The following is an 18335-nucleotide window of genomic DNA, read 5'->3' as shown; positions in this document are numbered from 1 at the left end:
AGAGAGAGAGAGAGAGAGAGAGAGAGAGAGAGAGAGAGAGAGAGAGAGAGAGAGAGGGAGAGAGAGAGAAGAGCTTTGCTCCCTGGTTCTTGGTTTTTTGTTTTGTTGGTTTTGAGACACAGTCTCTCACTGACCAGGAGAGGGTCTCTAGCTGGTTTGTAAGCTGCAGAGAACTGCCTATCTCTGCTTCCCCAGGGCTGAGATTATAAGTATGGCCCACCCTAACCAGCTAGTCCACATGGTTTCTCTGGATAGCACTCAGGTCCTCAAGCCTCCATAGCAAGCACTACACCAAATGGGCCTTGACTGGACCATGGCCTCCCGCTTGGTTCTTTAGGCAGAAAACAAACACATTGAGAAGATTAGCTTCTGGATCAATCCTCCAGAGACTCATGCCAGAACACCAAGATAAAGTGAGTTCCACTGAGGCCTCTCCCAACAGAAGAGACTGTGGGGTTGGAAATACCCTGTGCCTCATCAATGCCACCCCAGGACGGGATTATACAGAGAGCCCTGTTCACAGGAAACATCCTTCTGGGAGGGCAGCATGCCTTAAGACTTGGGATCTCTTCAGGGGAGTAGGGGGAAAGTCTCCCTGCCAGGAATGTGCTTTCCTGACCTAAGATGAGTGGAATAGCCACTTCTCAGCCTTCTGCCTGAGATCAAGTGAGCTGGATGCTATGTGGTAAGATGTGTTTGCTCTTGGGAACCTTAGGATGAAGTTGGCCCTCGCCATTGCTGATGTGGAATGAGCTAATGTACCATCTTTTCCTCACACACAGGGTCCCTTTGTCTTTAGAGCCCAAAGAGATGGGAAACAAGAAAATGCCTGTGTCTCAGAAACAGCATCAGGGACACAGGGCATCTGGGAGGAGCCCGAGAGATGGAAGAAGGTAAGGGGGAGGTAGAGCACACTGGGGACACCCTCCCCAGTCCGGGATGGGCTCCTCCCCCACCCCCACCCCCTCAGTCCAGGAAGAGGCCATTCAGCTGGCAGCAGAGCCCTGCTCTGCATCTCTCAGCCTTTGGAGCCCGTCAGCAAGGGAACTCTCTAGACTTCATTCCTGCCAGGAGGTGGGGCCTACTGCTCCTGCAGCCTCACGCTGGTCACATACAACTTGGCCTTCATGGGTTGCACTGAGGAGTCAATGATAAATGCACACAGCATGTTGATGCATGGTACTGGTCCAATCCTACAGATGCTGGCTCCTCCTCCAAGAGTTTCCCAGACAACAGCATCCAGCTGAGCTTGATTTCTCTCTTCCAGCTGCATAATTCTCAAGGTGGGATCTTGTCTTCTTGGTCCATGGTCGGGAGTGTTCAGAGGACAACAGATGAAGACAAATCTGGGTACCTGATTCCCAGAAAGGAAGGCCCCAGAGGCTGGGAGAGCAGGCTCTTCATCAGCAAGGGCCCTGCCCAGCCGGCTGGAATTGCACCAACCAAGGGAAGGACACGGGCAGGAATAGCAGAGGTGACCCCAAACCTCACACCTCCCATGAAGGTGACAGGGAGAAGCACTGGGCTCTGGCTTTATTTCAGGCCAGCTCATCTATTCAGGCGGAATGGCCGGTGGGTGCTGGGCACTGTTTCCCCTCTTCTGAGGGTGCAGAGCACATACCCAAGATGATGGAGGGAATGAGGAGGGCGGGCATGGCCAGCAGGGGACATCCTGAGCCTTAGATGTCACCCATGATTACAGGCTCAATTCATGTCACAGTCCCTCCTTAACCTCCGCCCCCAGTTCGTGCCCGTGAGACAGACATGGCTGAAAGTCATTGTTGTGTGGTTTCATGGTCTGTCACCCAAATGACCTCTGTGTGACAGCAAACAAGACAGTGAAGACCAGGGTCTTAATGAAGAGTCCACAGACCACGGGAACGACGATGCTGGATATGGAGACCCTGTGGAGAGAGGAGATGGAGGGTTGATTCAATGACTGCCCACACTGCAGAGTCTGGGAAATTCTTCCCATCCAATCTTCTCTACTCAGGTCCTCCCTGCAGCTTTCTCACAGCCTTTGGCTCTGTGCAGTTTAGATGATCACTTCCTAAAATAAGCAGTCAGAAACATGTTTGGCAGAGAGTCTAGAGTTCAGTCCAGGAGATGCATAAAGGAGGAAGCGTTAACCCAGGCATCTTGGCCGCCTCTGTGGAATGGAGTGAAGCCCATATCTAGGGAACCTGATCCCCACTGTCAGCATTCTGACCTGCTTCTGGGGACAGTTGCCATACCTTTAACCTCATTTTCCCTCTCCAGAAACCAAGAAGAATCCAACCTTGCTGAAAACTCCACAGCAGAGTTGTCATGATTTTAGCAAAATGATTCTCCAAGTTCCGGGTAGACAGCAATAGACATAAAAGAGACCCACACAAGAGAGAGAGAGAGAGAGAGAGAGAGAGAGAGAGAGAGAGAGAGAGAGAGAGAACACCGGGCAGATGGGGAAGTGGTGAGGACACGGTGCTCTACATGATAGGACACAGGGACAAAAGGACTGGGTGACAAGGAATCACACAGAGGCCACATAGAGTATTAATGACATGTAAGTGTGGGGTCTCTGCAAATGCCACGGCCATCAGTCTGCGTGAGGCAAGAAGGATATTTGGTTCAACAAAGCTCAGTAGATGGTATTGGTTCAAACTTGCAACGTTTGACTCAGGGAGTTTATTTTAGGCATGTTTAAGCACAACTTAGGGGGAAGTTCCCTGATTATTATTAACTCACTCCTGTATGTACAACACAGCTTAAATAATGTGATAACATTGCAACTCTTTCAAAGTACAAATGACCTCTTCCGTAAAGATGGGTTCTAGTGGCTGAGAAACAATGCTTGAGATAGGGGTCTCGGAGGAAGAGTCTGGAATAAACATTAGAGTCTAGGGCAGTCAGGTGTGGCCTGCCCTACAGATGGCACAGGGGTCACCAGGCTATTAACTACATCCATTACCAGGCTTCTGGGCATCAAACAGGTTATGCATCTCTTTCTTTGAAGAGACAACCTTGCATGTTTAACAATTCTGGTTTCCTAGTGCTTATATGTGAACATAAGGCCCACAGGCCTTTTACATATAAGAACTTAATGGCCCCCAAAGCCAGACATCCTGGGTCATGGCCGTAATCCCAGCATTGGGTAGGCTAAGGCAGGCAGATCACATGCAGCCAGCATGGGCCACAGAATGAGAACTTGTCTAAATATAAATAGAACACAATGGCTTGGTCAATGACCTACTTAGTAAAGGATGGACCTTACTAAAGCCAGAACGGGTTAGTGAATCACCCCATGGTGCAGTCATACTCCATAGCAGGCCAAAGTACTGTTGCCTGAGTCCCGACTACAATTTTGCTCCAATCATGGCTAATGATATGAATATAAATGGGAGCAGGGGTCATGGAAAACCACTAGGAAATAGAATTGAGCACAATTAAGGAATAAATCAAAACAATAACCTTGAAGGCAGTATGTGTACTCATGTAGATGGTGAATGGTGATGGACTGGGCAACCCATCCATGTGTGCTGACTCCACCCCAGCCGCCTGTCCTGTCCCTTATGGGCAAGGGGGGGGGGCAATATCCCCAAGGCCATGTGGTAAGTTCAGCAGCTGACTGTGCTGGAGAGACGACCAGGACAGGGAGGCCAGCTCCTGTCTCTCACCTTGTGGTTGCCACAGTATCTACCTGGTGTCAGTCTCAGCCCCCAGGGTAGCCGCTGCTAGAAAGGCCCTGCTTCTGGCCTCTGCCAATGCCATTGCTTCTCAGGTCCAACCTGCCAATGTTCAACCTTGGAACCCAAGCTGTTTCATGCACTGGGCTCCAGGGCACATCCCCTTACAGCAGCTCTTCCCTTGTCTCTTCGCTGGGCTCTGCACAGACTGTGGAGCCCCTGAGGTGGTTCGAACCCATGTCCCCATGCATTGCTTAGGGCTTCCCTTACCCGATGACTGGATACGGAGTACACGTACTCCAAGCCTTCTGCCCCTGACAGAAGCAATTTCAGCCGTTAGCTAGACTCTCTTGCAGGACCCAGTCGATGCCACACCTGGGAGACTGGCCTTGTTTGTGACCCCTTATTGACTTCCCTTTCCGGTCTCACTTCCCTGACAGCTCTGCCAAGGATTACTTCCTAAAACATTTTCACAAGGTTTCCTTTCCCATGACCTGCCTCTGAGGAAGTAAGCTTGCCACAGGAAGATAGCTCCCCTGCCATGTCTGTCCACCAACAGGGCAGAGTCTCCAATCTTCTGTCACCTGGGCAAACAACGCATTGAATTCAAACATTTTTCTTTCCGACAGCTGGGATGGCTGATGCTATGCTGCCTGGACTATGACCAACAAAATAATCACAAATATCATAAAATAATAATAATGATGGATAATCCCATGCTATATTCATATAATATAAAGTTAGCAAGTGAAGGGAGTTCAGCAGACGTCACAATGTGAGTCACAACATACTTCCTGTGCCCTGGAAAATAAAGAGAAAAACTAACTTCTGGAAAGATGGCTCAGTGATTAAGAGCATATACTGTTCTTCCAGAAGGCCCGAGTTAAGTTCCCAGGACCCACACTGGCAGCTCACAACTTCCTGTAACTATAGCTCAGAGGAATCCAACACTTCTTCCAGCCTATGCCAGCACCTGAACTCACTTGTACAAATCACACATGCACACATATGTGCACGCACACACATGCACACACACACACACACACACACACACACACACATAATTAAAAATAAACATTTTATAAAAGAAAGAAGGATGAATGCTGACTCTCTCCAGATTGCAAGTTCTGATTACCCCATGAAGGGCTGAATGGCAGCTACTCCATGGCAGGCCCTTGAATGGTACCAGTGAACAGAGAGAGGAAAGAACTGTGTCTGTCTCTAAGCCTGGAACAAGAGTCCACACTCACAGAGCAATGAATGTCATGACCACTCCACGTCTATTTTACTAGGAATATTTTTTTTCTCGGTGCTGAGGATGGAACCAGAACCTTATGTGCCCAGAGCCCATGCTCTGAGCCATTTGCTGGGGCCTAGAAGGAATGTTTTCAAATACTAAGCCCATGCTGGCCAGGCTGCTGTAACATCGCCTCATTTCTGCACTGCAGGGCATCCGCAAAATCTTTTTATTTTGAGATTTTATTTGTGTATATAAGTGTTTGCCTGAATGTATGTTTGTGTACCATGTAGGTACAGTGCCTACCTGTGGAGACCAGAAGAGAGTGTCAGATCCCCTGGGACTGGAAATATAGACCATGTGGGTGCTGGGAATGGAACCTAGGTTCTCTGGAAGAGCAGTCAGTGCTCTTAACCACTGAGCCATCCCTCCAGCCCCTACAATTCTGATATTTAGAAGACATTTTGTATATGTGGTAGTATGCAGAGTGAAGAAATGCTCAAATTCTCTCATGGAAATTTTTGGGGGATAAAAGATTTTAAAAATCATCTACGTGGTAGTGGCTCATACCTTTAATCCCAGACTTGGTAGGCAGAGGCAGGTGGATCTCTGTGAGTTTGAAGCCAGCCTGGTCTACAGAGTGAGATCCAGGACAGCCAGGGCTACACAGAGAAAACCTGTCTCAAAAAGCAAAACAAAAAAATATATATTAAAAAGAAAATGGTATCAACAGCTAAGAACAGGTAAGTGATTGTGAGCTTTACAGCTTTTCTGATTGATAGAAAAGTACGTATGTGTTGAAATTATAACTCAATATAGTAATGTTGGAGGTTTTTTTTGAGATATAGTCTCTGTATGTAGCTCTGGCTGTCCTGGAGCTCACTATATAGACCTGTGCACTACCACACCTGGCTGAAAGATAATCTTAGCAGGGAAAATTATTTTATGTATATAATTAGAACTGGTGCCATGCTGAGGTATATATGAATAAAAACTCCATGTGACTGTGGGCAGGGACATATTAGACTCCATGTGACTGTGAGCAGGGACATATTGGACTCCACGAGACTGTGGGCAGGGATATATTGGACTGGGGGAATAAGACTTTTTTTACTGTTGATTCGACATTTAAATAAACATCAGCATTCAACAGTAACTGTAAGGAGGGGCATGCGAAGGTGGTGGCTCTTAACTTCGCCTGCTGCTGCAGTTTGGATCTGAGTTGGTGACAAGGATGACCAATTAGAAGGTAGTGGAGAGTTGAAAAGGCTGGGGTTGTTTGGAGGCTTTAGTCCACTGGGCATCCATTAACCCAGACATCCTCCAGCTAGCATCCGTCCATCTATTCATCCATGCACATGAAGGTTTGCTCAGGCATGCATCCATTCACTCACCCACTCATATCCACCATGTATCCATCCCAAAGAAAGGATGCAACGTAGCCCGCGCCCCTTCCTCTTCATTTTCCTCACTGTTATGACCACGGAGGGAAAGGCTTCTTCATACGCTGCCACCATGATCTACTGCTTCACCACAGGTCCAAAAGCCATGTCCTGAAACCTCTAGAACTTGGAGCCAAAATAAACCCGTCCCCTTGTGAGCCTCTTGTCTCGGGCACTTGTTACAATGGTGCAGAGGGGGTAAACGTAAGCCAGGGTTAGAAATCGCCCAAAAAATCTGATTTAAAATGTCGAGACCGAGGGCTGGGGCTAGTTTGATGCCTAGCACTGCACAAAGGGAAATGCTGGGTCTGTCACCGTCTCCACCAAGTGCCATTCCATCAGTCTGTAGCAGAGTACTCACACCAATAGTAAATCAAACAAAACATGTGAGTCAGTCAAACAGAACTAAAGAGCAATACTAGAGAGAGTCACAGACCTGGGGAGGTGGTAGACAGCGACCTCTGGTCTTCTCGCATCCCAACAGTAACTCTGGGAACTAAAGCCACAGGAGTCACTGGCTCACCCAATCTTACATAACAGCTAGTCTATCGGACATGGGACTCCATCTGCTTCTGGGTTGGCAGGACTAACAGCATTCATCAAAAAAGCCATTTCTCTCCTCTTATTGCTCTGATGTGTAAGGAGACACAGAAAGTGAGCTGGGAAGGATGGGAGCCTCCTCCTCAGTCAGTTACACCTCCTCCCTCCTTGGGAACTTCCCCACAGATTGAGGTGACTAGAGTTTGCTCCAGCCCATCCCATCCTCACCCCTACATCCTCTCAGCACATGGGCTAGGAAATAAAGGCTGTCCAAACCAGGAGCCCAGAAAACATACCTGGTAACAGTTGTCACATTTGGGAAGGTGACTCCAGGGTCAGGAGAAGAGACACCAGCTGTGGACTTGGGGAAGGGTTGGGTCACAGTCCTGTGTCTCGGCAGGTGTTTTGTGGTAATAAGGATGGGAGCTTTAGTTGGGATTGTAGTAGGAGTGATGCTTAGGGTGGGCAGACCTGAAGAATCTGCAAAAGACAGAGGTTAAATAGATAAATGGATGGACCATATAATGGACAGGTGCATGGATGGATGGCTAGATGGAAAGATGGATGGATGGATGAGTAGTTAAAGAGAAATGGAGCTGAGGAGAATGAACATGGCCATTCAAAAAGCAAGATTTTTCTTCTACTAAAATCAAAAGAAATAGTGTAAAGTCAGCCTGAATCAGAGAGAGAAAAAAAATGAATGGAAAAAGAAAGGAGGGAGGCTGGAAAGAGGCGTGAAGAAGACTTCTCGGGCTGTCTGAGTTATGGAAATGTTCTCCTCTGCGGTTGTTCACCTCTCCATCTGCCCCATTCTCCTGCTTACACCGTTCTCTCTACCTCCGTAAGTCACGTCCTCTAAAAGTTGTCTTTACTGGTGTATTACATCTGAGCTTCGTCTTGGACTTGGTACAGACTCCCTAGTTCTAGGAAGGGAGGCCTGTTTCTCTTTTCTCTGTCATCCTTGATCATCCACTGTCACTCGTTAGGGATGTAGAGCCCAGCAAGGCACCAGCTCTTCCTCAGTGAGTTCAGAGATTCATATGAGGGACTTGTAAGTACACTGGTCGCCACTGAAGTGAGCCTAGACACTTGTTCCTCCTAAGCAAGTGTCACTTCAGGTCTCCTGAGACACAAGGTCTGATTCGAAATAAGGACTTCAGGTGGTTCATGCCCACAGCAAGTCTGAGACACACAGTTTAGAAGGCCATGGCGGCCACCAATGGCATCTTGGGAGGAGGAGAGTAGATTACAAGAGGCTTCCTAAGAAGAGAACATAGCATCCGTGGATTACAGTACCTACAGACAAGCTGCAACCCAGCAAGGATATGGTGTTCACAGCCCAGTCGATTCAAGGACAGGCACACACCACCCAGTTGTATGGGCCACAAGCCTATGGAATCTGTAGACATCCTAGTGGTATCAGCTCAGGCCCAGGCCTCAGAACACCAGCCCTGTGGGTAGACTGCATATACAGCTTCTTATGGACAGCCTCCAACTGCCCTCCAGGCATAGAGATAGCCTGTCCAGGGGTATAACACTTATGATGGTGGTTATGATACCACCACTGCCCCAGTCACCACTGCTAAAACCACCTACACAGCTTAGTGGGCATACAGCACTCAGCCTGCTTACCCAGCCCATGGGCAGCAGACAGCAGCCACCATGCCTATCCACCACAAGAGAGCAAAAAGTCAACTTCCATATAGTACAGGGGGTTAGAACAAGCCCTGCCTAGGACATGGACGGAGTGACTACATTATCCCCAGGTACCGGGAGCCAGCCTGTGTCACCACTCACCACACCTCTATCCTGTTCTGCTGGGAGTCAGGCTGATCCAAGACTTTCTCAGAGGCCTTGATGAAAAGACAAAGGGACATCAGTTCTGTGTCCTTACCCAGGAGCAAATGTGGCAAGGTCTGATCTGAAGCTAAGGCCTGGGCCTCGAAGGAGTTAAGGTTTTAGTTCCTGGAAACTAGACTTTTCCCTACTAGAGAGACTGGAGTTATCAGTCCCATGGCTGCTGAGCACTTGGTCTATTTCACACTTGAGATTTCCCGTGTTCCCTTCATTCAATATTGCTTGATTAGCTCCCTGATGACTCGGCCCCATTGTACAATAGGTTCCATTTCCCCTGCAAAGTGCGTGTAAGACGCTGAACTGTTTGTTTGTTTGTTTCTTTCTTTCTTTCTTTCTTTCTTTCTTTCTTTCTTTCTTTCTTTCTTTCTTTCATTCTCTCTTTCTTTCTTTCTTTGAGACAGGATCTCACTATGTAGCTCTGGCTGTCCTGGAGCTCACTACATAGACCAGGCTGGCCTTGAACTCACAGAGATCCATCTGTCTCTCAAGTGCTGGGATTAAAGGTGTGTGCTACCATGCCCAACCGATGCTTTACTTCTTAATAAATTTGTTTGGCATAAGACACAGCTTGTGCAAGACCTCCTGACCCCAACTTTCCAGTCCTTTTTTTTTTTTTTTTTTTTTTTTTTTTACTTCTGATGCCCTGGTTCTCCCTCTTGGGTCATCCTCCCACCAGCAATTCATCTTCACAGCTGACTAGTTACAATCTAAGCAGTTTCTCTCAGCAGAATTATGGGCCAGCAGCTATGGAAGGCAGGGCAGTTATGGTCACCAAAGCAGTTATATGTAGCAGTCTCTCTGTTACCCTGCTCAGACTGGCTCCTACAGCCAACTTAACATAACCTATAAAGCAGCATTCTGAGGAGCCCACTCTACACCCTAGAAGTACGAGTATTTATGGGTAGGAGTCCTGAAGATTTCCTGGACCAGGAGAGAGCTGGAGCATGGGTAGCCAGGAAAGAGTGGAGATTTAATCCTGGAGGCATGAGCAGAGGTGGGTAAGAAGGTGAACAGAATGGAACGGGCATTGGAGAGCTAAGTGGCTTCAATAAGCCTGGTGGACCTGTGGGTAAAGGGGCAGATCTTAGTGTATTATAGACCTCCCTATAAATCTCGAAGACTTGGCCAACAGTGCAATTTCTGTCAAAGGATTAAATGACAGTGTGACTCTGGATCTAGCAGATTTCCTTAAGCATTGTGAGGTTGTTAGAATGAGCAGGAGAACTTGGCAACCCATGATCCTCATCTACCTGGATAAGGAAACAGGAAAACCTGAAAATGACACCGTAATGTCCTAGCAGGATCTGCCAACTGCCAGGTCACTATGGAGTGACTTGATGGGAGATTTACAAGCAAGCAAACTTAAAGTCTCTCTTGCCTGAAAGAAACCTCCAATGAACAGCATGTAGATTAGTGTGCCACCCTAAGAGGGCAGAAGGAGGCCACCACCAATCTGCAGAGGCCCCGATGACCCAGGAGATCCTGGAGGATCCATAGGTTACATAGAAGGTCATGGAGGAAACAGGGGAAACTTGCCTCCAAAAAGGGCTCTGGGGTTCCAGGGAGATCTCCCTCTGGAGGAGGGAATGTCCAGCACCAAGCTGGAGAATGGCCATGTCCAACCTGAACTGTAGAAACCAGAATTTTGCCTGGAGAACAGAACGTAACCAGAGTGAGCCTGAGCACTCCCTCCCCAAGCCTGCCCACCTCCGAATGATGACCGTGGCAGAGACGGCAGTGGTGGCATATAGGGAGGAAGATGTGGTTCTAAAAACTCTGGTGGTCTTCGAGGAGCGTCCAGAGGATGCTTCAGATGTGCCCATGGCCAGTACCGAGGTGATTTGTGTGGAGGAAAATAAGGTGGCACAAAAGGGTTTCCTGGACCTTTGATGGAACAAATTTATTGTTTAAGGCAGAAAATGTTCTAAATGTATAGTTCCATATTTATAATGTTGGCCATGACATTGTTCTGAAGAAACATTAAAACGAGCTAAATGGTTAATTAAAAAAGAACAGCTTCCTAAGGACAAGACTTCTAAGTATAGATCTCAGAAATGAAACTAAATCATATCCCAAATCTAGTGCTCATCTTCTCCCAAGGGGAATCCATACACAGGAGCCTCACAATTACTATTGGACCAAGTGCCTGCCAACAGCCTTGGATGGCAGGCAAGGAAATTCTGGCAGGAAGCCAGGCTGCTAGGATCCTGGGTCACTACCCCATCTCTGCCTGACCTACCTCTCTCTACCCTCTCCCCAGACACTTTCTGGTCACTCACCCTTGGTCACCACCAGGCGGACAGGATGCAAGAGTTGAATAGGTTCTTTAGAAGGGTAGTAAATGACACAGCGATACAATCCAGAGTCTGTCACTCGAAGGTCAGTCATTTGGACGTGCAACATGGCCTCAGCAGGGTCGTCTTTCAGTGTGTACTTCCCCACGCGGACTTCACTGGGATTTGCAGACGACCCCTCTGTGACCACCAGTGTCAAGGGTTCCTTTCCATCCTGCAGCCTCTGCCAAGCCTTCCGGCTGCTGGCATATTTCATGATGTTGAAGGGGCAGTTCACTGTCAAGGTCTGCCCCTCAAGTAGCTCATACCTTTCTTCAGCTGGATCAACGGCAGCTCGGACTTCTATAAACAGGAAAAGGAAACAGGCTCTGTAGGGAACGGTCTCCATCAAAACTCTCCCCTGGGAAGGAGTTGTTTGGTGTTTTACTAAAAGAACCAATTATATGTGGTCCATGGAAATCAAACTTTGTAAATGATCCTTTTATGAGTACATGTTAATGCATGTATGTATGTGGGCATGCCATGGTGCCCAGAGGCCAACCTCAGGTACCATACAGGCCTCAGAATACTGTCCATTTAGTTATTTCCTTTTTTTCAAGGTCTCTCACTTTTTACACAGAACTGGAATATTCATCTGGGCTGTCTGGCCGTTGAGTGCCAGGGATCTAGCTGGAGCTGCCTCCCTAGTGCTAGGATCACTAGTTCAAGTCCCCACATCTCACTGTTTCACATGGCTTCTGGGGATCAAACTCGGGTCCTCATGTGTGTGGCAAGCACTACACCAATTGTATCGTTTATTTCTCTAGCCCTAAGTGATTTTTTAAAAGAGATGAATTGCCTGCCTGGAGACATGAGTGGCCAGGGCATGATGGGAGAGGAAGGCTGTAGAAAGGTACTTCCCGGGGTAAAGAGTGGATAGAAAGACATGATCCAAGCACAGGATGATGTCCAGGAAGTTTGAGGGGCTCCATCTAAGTCAGGACAAAGAGATCAGTTCAGAAGACACTAGGAAGCATCAAGAAAAAGAAGTAAAAATAAAGCATCATGGGCACGATGGGTACGCGCTCTGCCTATCCGGCAACACTCTCTCCCTTCTGTGAATAACAAGCACCTCTCTCTATCCTCTAGGGCTCTGCTGATGGGGTTGCCCTATTCACAAGGACATACCCATGAGGAGGCTTAACAGTCGAAACAACTCTAAGACCCTGGCTGCACAGATTGGCTTAGGAACGGGCATAAGAGCATGAACACCATCCTGCGCTTGGATAATGACTTTATATCCACTCAGGCCTGGATAGTATTCTCCAACAAAGGCCTGAACAGAATGCTGGGTCAGTGAGTTAGACTTTCACTTCCCAAAACTACTACTGCTGTTCTTACCACAACTGCCCCCCCACACACACACACACTCCCATGCACACACCACTACCCACATGAACCACACACACACACACACACACACACACACACTCCTATGCACACACCACTACCCATATGAACCACACACATACACACTCACACGCAACACACACACACACACATAACCACCACCCACATGAAACACACACACACACACACACACACATACTCCCATGCACACACCACTACTCATATGAACCACACAGATATACACTCAAATGCAACACACACACACACACATGACCACCACCCACATGAAACACACACACACACTCGCACACATACACCACCCACACAGGTGAAGACTTACCACTTTAGTAGAGCCCTTGTCTGCCCACACAGGATGTGTCAGGCTTCAGAAGGCCTGCTCTGCCCTCAGGAAAAAGTTCAAGATAATGCTCAGCTACACAGTAAATTTGGGATCAGCCTGGACTGCATGAGGTGCTGTCCCAAGAAAATGGAAGAGGAGGAGGGTGGCCACACACCCAGAGACAGGCCAGCAGAGGCTCAGGGCTGTGTTGAATTCATTTTGATTACTCTGTCACAGGATGACTGGTCCACCCTTTGTGACCATCCTTGGGCTCCACCCCCCCCCCCCCCCGTGTGTTGTCATGGAGACGCTGACTCATTGACATGTTACAATGACAGCTCAGCACCAGGGAGGAGCTGGGCTCTCCAGCTCCAGCATTTGATGAAGAGCTGGCATTATAACCTCCATGAGGACAGACACAGGCTTCTGAAGTAACAGATTTGCTGGCCCAAGGGAACCCTGGGAAATACCTGTTAAATGAATTACATCTCTGCTCTCTGACACACTGTCCACATCAAAAACACCATGGGGGAATAGAGGGAAAAAATCTCAACATGAGACAATGTCATTCAGACGGCTGGACACAGTGGCTCACACTTTTATCTCAGCATTAGGGAGGCAGGGGCAAGAGGATTGCTAGGTGAGTTCGAGGCCAGCCTGCTCTACATAGACAGTTCAAGGACAGCCAGGGATACAATGAGAGACTGCCTCAAAAGACACACATGTTATTCAGATCATGCCGCATTTGGATTGGCTGGATCTGCTGACCTGGTAGCGCCCATCTCTAATCCAAACACACAAGAGGCTGAGGCAGGAGGGGTTCAAAGCCAACCTGGTTATAGGTGAGACTTGGTGATGCTGACCTTGTCTCCACTGAAGGATCTATATGTCTCTGACATAAAAATGCACGCAGAGGCTGGGGCTGCAGCTCAGTGGTAGAGCAGCAGCCTGGCATGTGGGAGGTCCTGGGTTCCATCCCCAGGACTGAAAAAAAACAGCAGTTAAGAGCATTTGCTGCTCTTGCAGAGGACCAGGGTTTGATCCCTAGCACCTAAACAGCAGTTCGCCAACAGTAACTCCAGTTCCAGGGAAATCTGATGTCCTCTTCTGGCCTCCTCAGGTACCAGAGATGTATGGTACACATACATACATGCATGCATGCGCACACATAAAATAGTTTTTTTTTTAAAGCAAAGACCGCATGCCTCTCTAACTCACCCCTTCTTACGTTTCTTTTCGTAAGCCTCGGAGGTCTGATTCTCTGAGCTCAGGTGAAGCCTGGCCAGCGTAAGCAGTGTGGTTGGCCCCATGTTTGGGTGGCCGTATGCTTTAGACCAGTGTTTCTCAACCTTCCTAATGTGGCGATCCCCAACCATGAAATTATTTTCATGGCTACTTCATAACTGTAATTTTACTACTGTTAGGAATTGCAATGTAAATATCTGTTTTTTATAGTCTTTTGTTTGTTTTTCTTTTGTTTTTTGTTTGTTTGTTTGTTTGTTTCAAGACAGAGTTTCTCTGTGTAGCTTTGCGCCTTTCCTGGAACTCGCTTTGGAGACCAGGCTGGCCTCGAACTCACAGAGATCCGCCTGCCTCTGCCTCCCGAGTGCTGGGATTAAAGGTGTGCGCCACCACCGCCCGGCTGTTTTTTATAGTCTTAAGTGACCCCTGTGAAAGGGGCTGTTGACCCCTCAAAGGGGGCCCGACTCACAGGTTGAGAACCACTGCTTTAGCACTTCAGAAGGGAAGAGCTTCACAGCACAGGGCGGTGGCTCATCTGGTAAAGAAAGCATTTGCTGCGCACAGGTATGAGGACCTGAGTTTGGACTCTAGCTAGCACCATGTCAAAAGCCTAGTGTGGGAGTGCGCACTTCTGTCCCAGCACCACGGGCAGACAAATGGGTCCCTGGGGCACACTGGCCAGCTGCCTTAACAAATAAGCCAACTCCAGGTTCAATGAGAGACTCAAAAGCAAGGCAGATCCAGGTGTGGCAGTACAGTGCACACTTTTAACATCAGTGTCAATGAGGAGGCAGAAGCAGGGGCAGAGAGAGGGCCAGCCTGGTCTGCATAGCAAGTTCCAGGCCAGGTTACGTAGTGAAACCATGTCTCAGGAAAAAAAAAAAAAATGTGAAAAGCAATAGACGAAGACACCCAAGGTCAACCTGTAACCTACACACACACACACACACACACACACACACACACACACACACACACACACACGGCTGCTGAAGTCCTAAGCCAGAACCTTCACCTGCCTTACCTGAGACAAGGACTATCCACAGCAGCCCCCAGAGCTCAACCTTCCTCATCCTCCAAGTTCAGCTCCAGCTGCCTCTGTGGGCTGCTGGGGACAGCTATAAGACACCCCTGTACTCAGACTCTCTAGGAAGTTTCACAACAGGACATGAGGCCTTTCCTGGGAGGTACAGTACTGTCACTGACCACCCTGCCTGCTGACGTCAGCGGGGGAGTTCAGGGGACCAAACCTCAGTTAAACCTCCCCAAACCTGTTTCCTCTTCTCCGAAAATTAGTCTCTCCTTTCCTATGCTGTTTTTTTGGTTGGTTGGTTGGTTGGTTGGTTGGTTGGTTGGTTGGTTGGTTGGCTGGTTTCACTGTTTCAGGTTTTTATTTTATTTTTTGAGACACAATGTTGCTATGTGGCTGTGGCTATTCTGGGACTCACTATAGACCAGGCTGTCCTAGAACTCACAGAGATCTGCCTGCCTCTGCCCGCCTAGTGCTGGCATTAAAAGACCACCATACCCCATAACAATTACCTTTCCAACCACACAAAAGTGTTTTTATTCAGAGAAGGTTTTCCAGGGTAGCCCAGGCAACCCTCTAACTTGTCATCCTCCGTGCTGAGGTGACAGGCACATGCCAATATGCTCATTCTCAACTTCAGAGAATTTTAGTGAGAATAATTGTAGTCAACGTTTGTGCTACTCAACATCCATCTCAAACACAAGATCAACTTTCTCATTCCAGAAACAGGAATTCATCACCTCTGACATGGTTTCCGGCACTTCATGACACGCTACTTCCTGAATACGCTGAATCCAACTTCCTCTTGTGGAAGCAACGAGACACCACCTGCTGGGCTCTCCCCACACCCTGTGTGGACACCTCGGAGTTAATCAACGGTACGCCAGAGCAACTGTGATTGTCCTCCAGGGATGGAGTGGGAACCCCACAGAGAAGCGTGACTGGGGCACTGCCCTTCAGACTGGCAGCCTGTACAGTCAGCTCTGTAAGTGCCAATCACAGCCACCAACTCCTGGGTGGCCCCTGCATGGCAGCCACACACCAGCATCTGTGGCACTTGCTAGAGTGGGCACCCCTCTGTTACCTTTACTCTGTCATCCCTAGTCTAAATCTTGGCTTGATGGAGGCAATGCCTTCTCCCCCATGGCAGGCCGTGTCCCCTGGAACTGAGAACCACACCGAACACTTCCTCCCTAGGTTGCTGTTGTCGGTATTTTGTCACAGTAGTGAGAAAAGTGACTAATGCAATGGGTAAACACAACGTCCTGACCCTTGGTCCCTGCCCCACCAAAAGACACCAGAGGATGTGCAAATGACTCCTAGACGAATACAAGGCTTCCGTGGAAGCTACAGAGTTAAGTGTGGTGGCTGTGATTGTGCCAGCCTGTGAAGCTCTGCACTGGGGTCTGGGGCTTGGGAACCATGATGTGATGATGATGATGGTGATGATGATAACTGTGGTGCTGGTGATGATGATGGTGATGATGATGATGATGATGGTGCTGGTGATGATGATGGTGATGATGGTGATGATGATGGTGATGATGGTGATGATGGTGGTGATGGTGGTGATGATGGTGATGATGGTGGTGATGATGGTGATGATGGTGGTGATGATGGTGGTGATGGTGGTGATGATGGTGATGATGATGGTGATGATGATGATGATGATGATGATGGTGCTGGTGATGGTGATGATGATGGTGGTGATGGTGGTGATGATGGTGGTGATGGTGATAATGGTGATGGTGATGATGATGGTGATGATGGTGATGATGGTGATGGTGGTAATGATGGTGATGGTGGTGATGATAGTGATGGTGATGATGATGGTGATGATGATGGTGATGATGGTGATGGTGGTGATGATGGTGATGGTGGTGATGATGGTGATGATGATGGTGATGATGATGATGGCGATGATGATGGTGACAGTGATGACTGTGGTGCTGGTGATGACAGCAGAAGCTCAGTGGCCGAGCACTAGCCTCGCTTGTACAAAGCCCTGGATCCCATCCCCAGCCCTGAAATAAACAAACTGATCATAGCATGGATGCAGACCCCGACTCCTCAAAAGGAGATGAGGACAGGCCGCAAAGGGAAGCGGCTGCCTGTGGGGGTGGGGGAGCCACTACACAGAAAAGCCAGACCCAGACTTCCAGGTAACAATCATTTAAGAGCAAAGGTGTCAGGAGACTCCTGGACACCATTAGGTGGCCAACCAGGTGACTCTCCACGCGAGGGAGGCGAAAACTTTAGTCAGTGAGAAATGTAAGCCATTCTTCACTTAAGAGGGGAGAGCTGTGGAGCTGAAGAGATCGCCAGTGGTTAAAAGCACCAGCTGCCCTTCCAGAGGACTGAGTCCAGTTCCCAGAGCCCGTGTCTAGTGACCCACAACCACCTGTAACTCCAGCTCTATGGGATGCAACATCTCTAGCCTTTGCAAGCCATTGCAGGCTGGTGGGGGTCAGAGGACACCTTGTGGAAGTCAGTTCTCTCCTTCCACCACGTGGGTCCCAGGGTTGAACTCAGGTCATCAGACTTGGTGGCAAGGCCCTTTACCTGATGAGCCATTTCCCTGGCCCCATACACTTTCTAGACTTTTTGCTTCAGTTGGAAATTCAGGCTGGGCCTGGTGACACACATCTTTAATCCCAGCACGTGAGAGACAGAGATGGCCGGGAGGCTGTAAGTGTGAGGCCAGCCTCAGACAAGCTCCGGGATAGCCAGGGCTACAAATGAGACCCTCAGCACAGTGGTGGCCGGGGCTTGTTATCTCGGCGCTCAGGAGGGGGATGAAGGGATTTCCAGGCCTGTCTCAAAATGAGCAAGCTGCTGGCTCCTGCTGCTCAGCTCTCAGCACCACAGCTCCACTGAGGCAGTGGGTGGGCCGCAGGCCAAAACTGCTGCCACCCAGAGAGCTGCCCGAGTCCAAGCAGAGGCTGGTTGCCATGTCCCATATGCCAGCCTCACTGAGGCCTCCATCCTCTGTCCTTATGAAGAAGGAGATTTCCTTTTTACCACTGGTTTACAACATCATTAAATTCATTCAGAAAAACAACCCTGGTGCTCACCAGGACCTCCTGAATGACAGCAAAATGAAATTCCAGGCAACGAGGGAGCACGTAGGCACCGTGTGTGGCATCCACGTGAGCCATGAGCAGCAGCTGCTGCTGCACAACCTCCAAGGGCCATCCAGGCCCCAAAGGGGCTTCTGCAGAAATACACGTGCCTCTGCTTGGTTGAGATCCCCAAAAGTAGGGCCACCTCCCAGGAGATCCCATGTCTTGGTGAGCTGCTCC

General features: G+C 48.8%; 1 protein-coding gene and 1 pseudogene across 2 annotated transcripts in view; one reads left to right on the top strand and one right to left on the bottom strand.

Moving 5' to 3' along the window:
* Nucleotides 1–1789: 1789 nt before the first annotated feature.
* Trem1 (triggering receptor expressed on myeloid cells 1) overlaps nucleotides 1790–18335 on the bottom strand; it is a 70685-nt gene continuing 54139 nt past the window's right edge. The window contains exons 1-4 of one of the 2 annotated variants that reach the window (XM_059281614.1): nucleotides 12762–13016; nucleotides 11018–11374; nucleotides 7178–7361; nucleotides 1790–1904 (exon numbers count right to left, since the gene is read on the bottom strand). In XM_059281614.1, coding sequence (XP_059137597.1) covers nucleotides 1802–1904; nucleotides 7178–7361; nucleotides 11018–11288 — 558 coding nt within the window. In that variant the 5' untranslated portion in view covers nucleotides 11289–11374; nucleotides 12762–13016 and the 3' untranslated portion in view covers nucleotides 1790–1801. Of the gene's footprint in view, nucleotides 1905–7177; nucleotides 7362–11017; nucleotides 11375–12761; nucleotides 13017–18335 lie in introns of those variants that run through there. The other variant, XM_059281615.1, reaches the window with a different exon arrangement.
* Nucleotides 8088–10723, top strand: LOC131893731 (RNA-binding protein EWS-like; annotated as a pseudogene).

Source organism: Peromyscus eremicus, chromosome 16_21 (assembly GCF_949786415.1).
Source record: "Peromyscus eremicus chromosome 16_21, PerEre_H2_v1, whole genome shotgun sequence".
NCBI classification, from domain to species: Eukaryota; Metazoa; Chordata; class Mammalia; order Rodentia; family Cricetidae; genus Peromyscus; species Peromyscus eremicus.
This window is presented reverse-complemented; position numbering and strand designations above follow the sequence as displayed.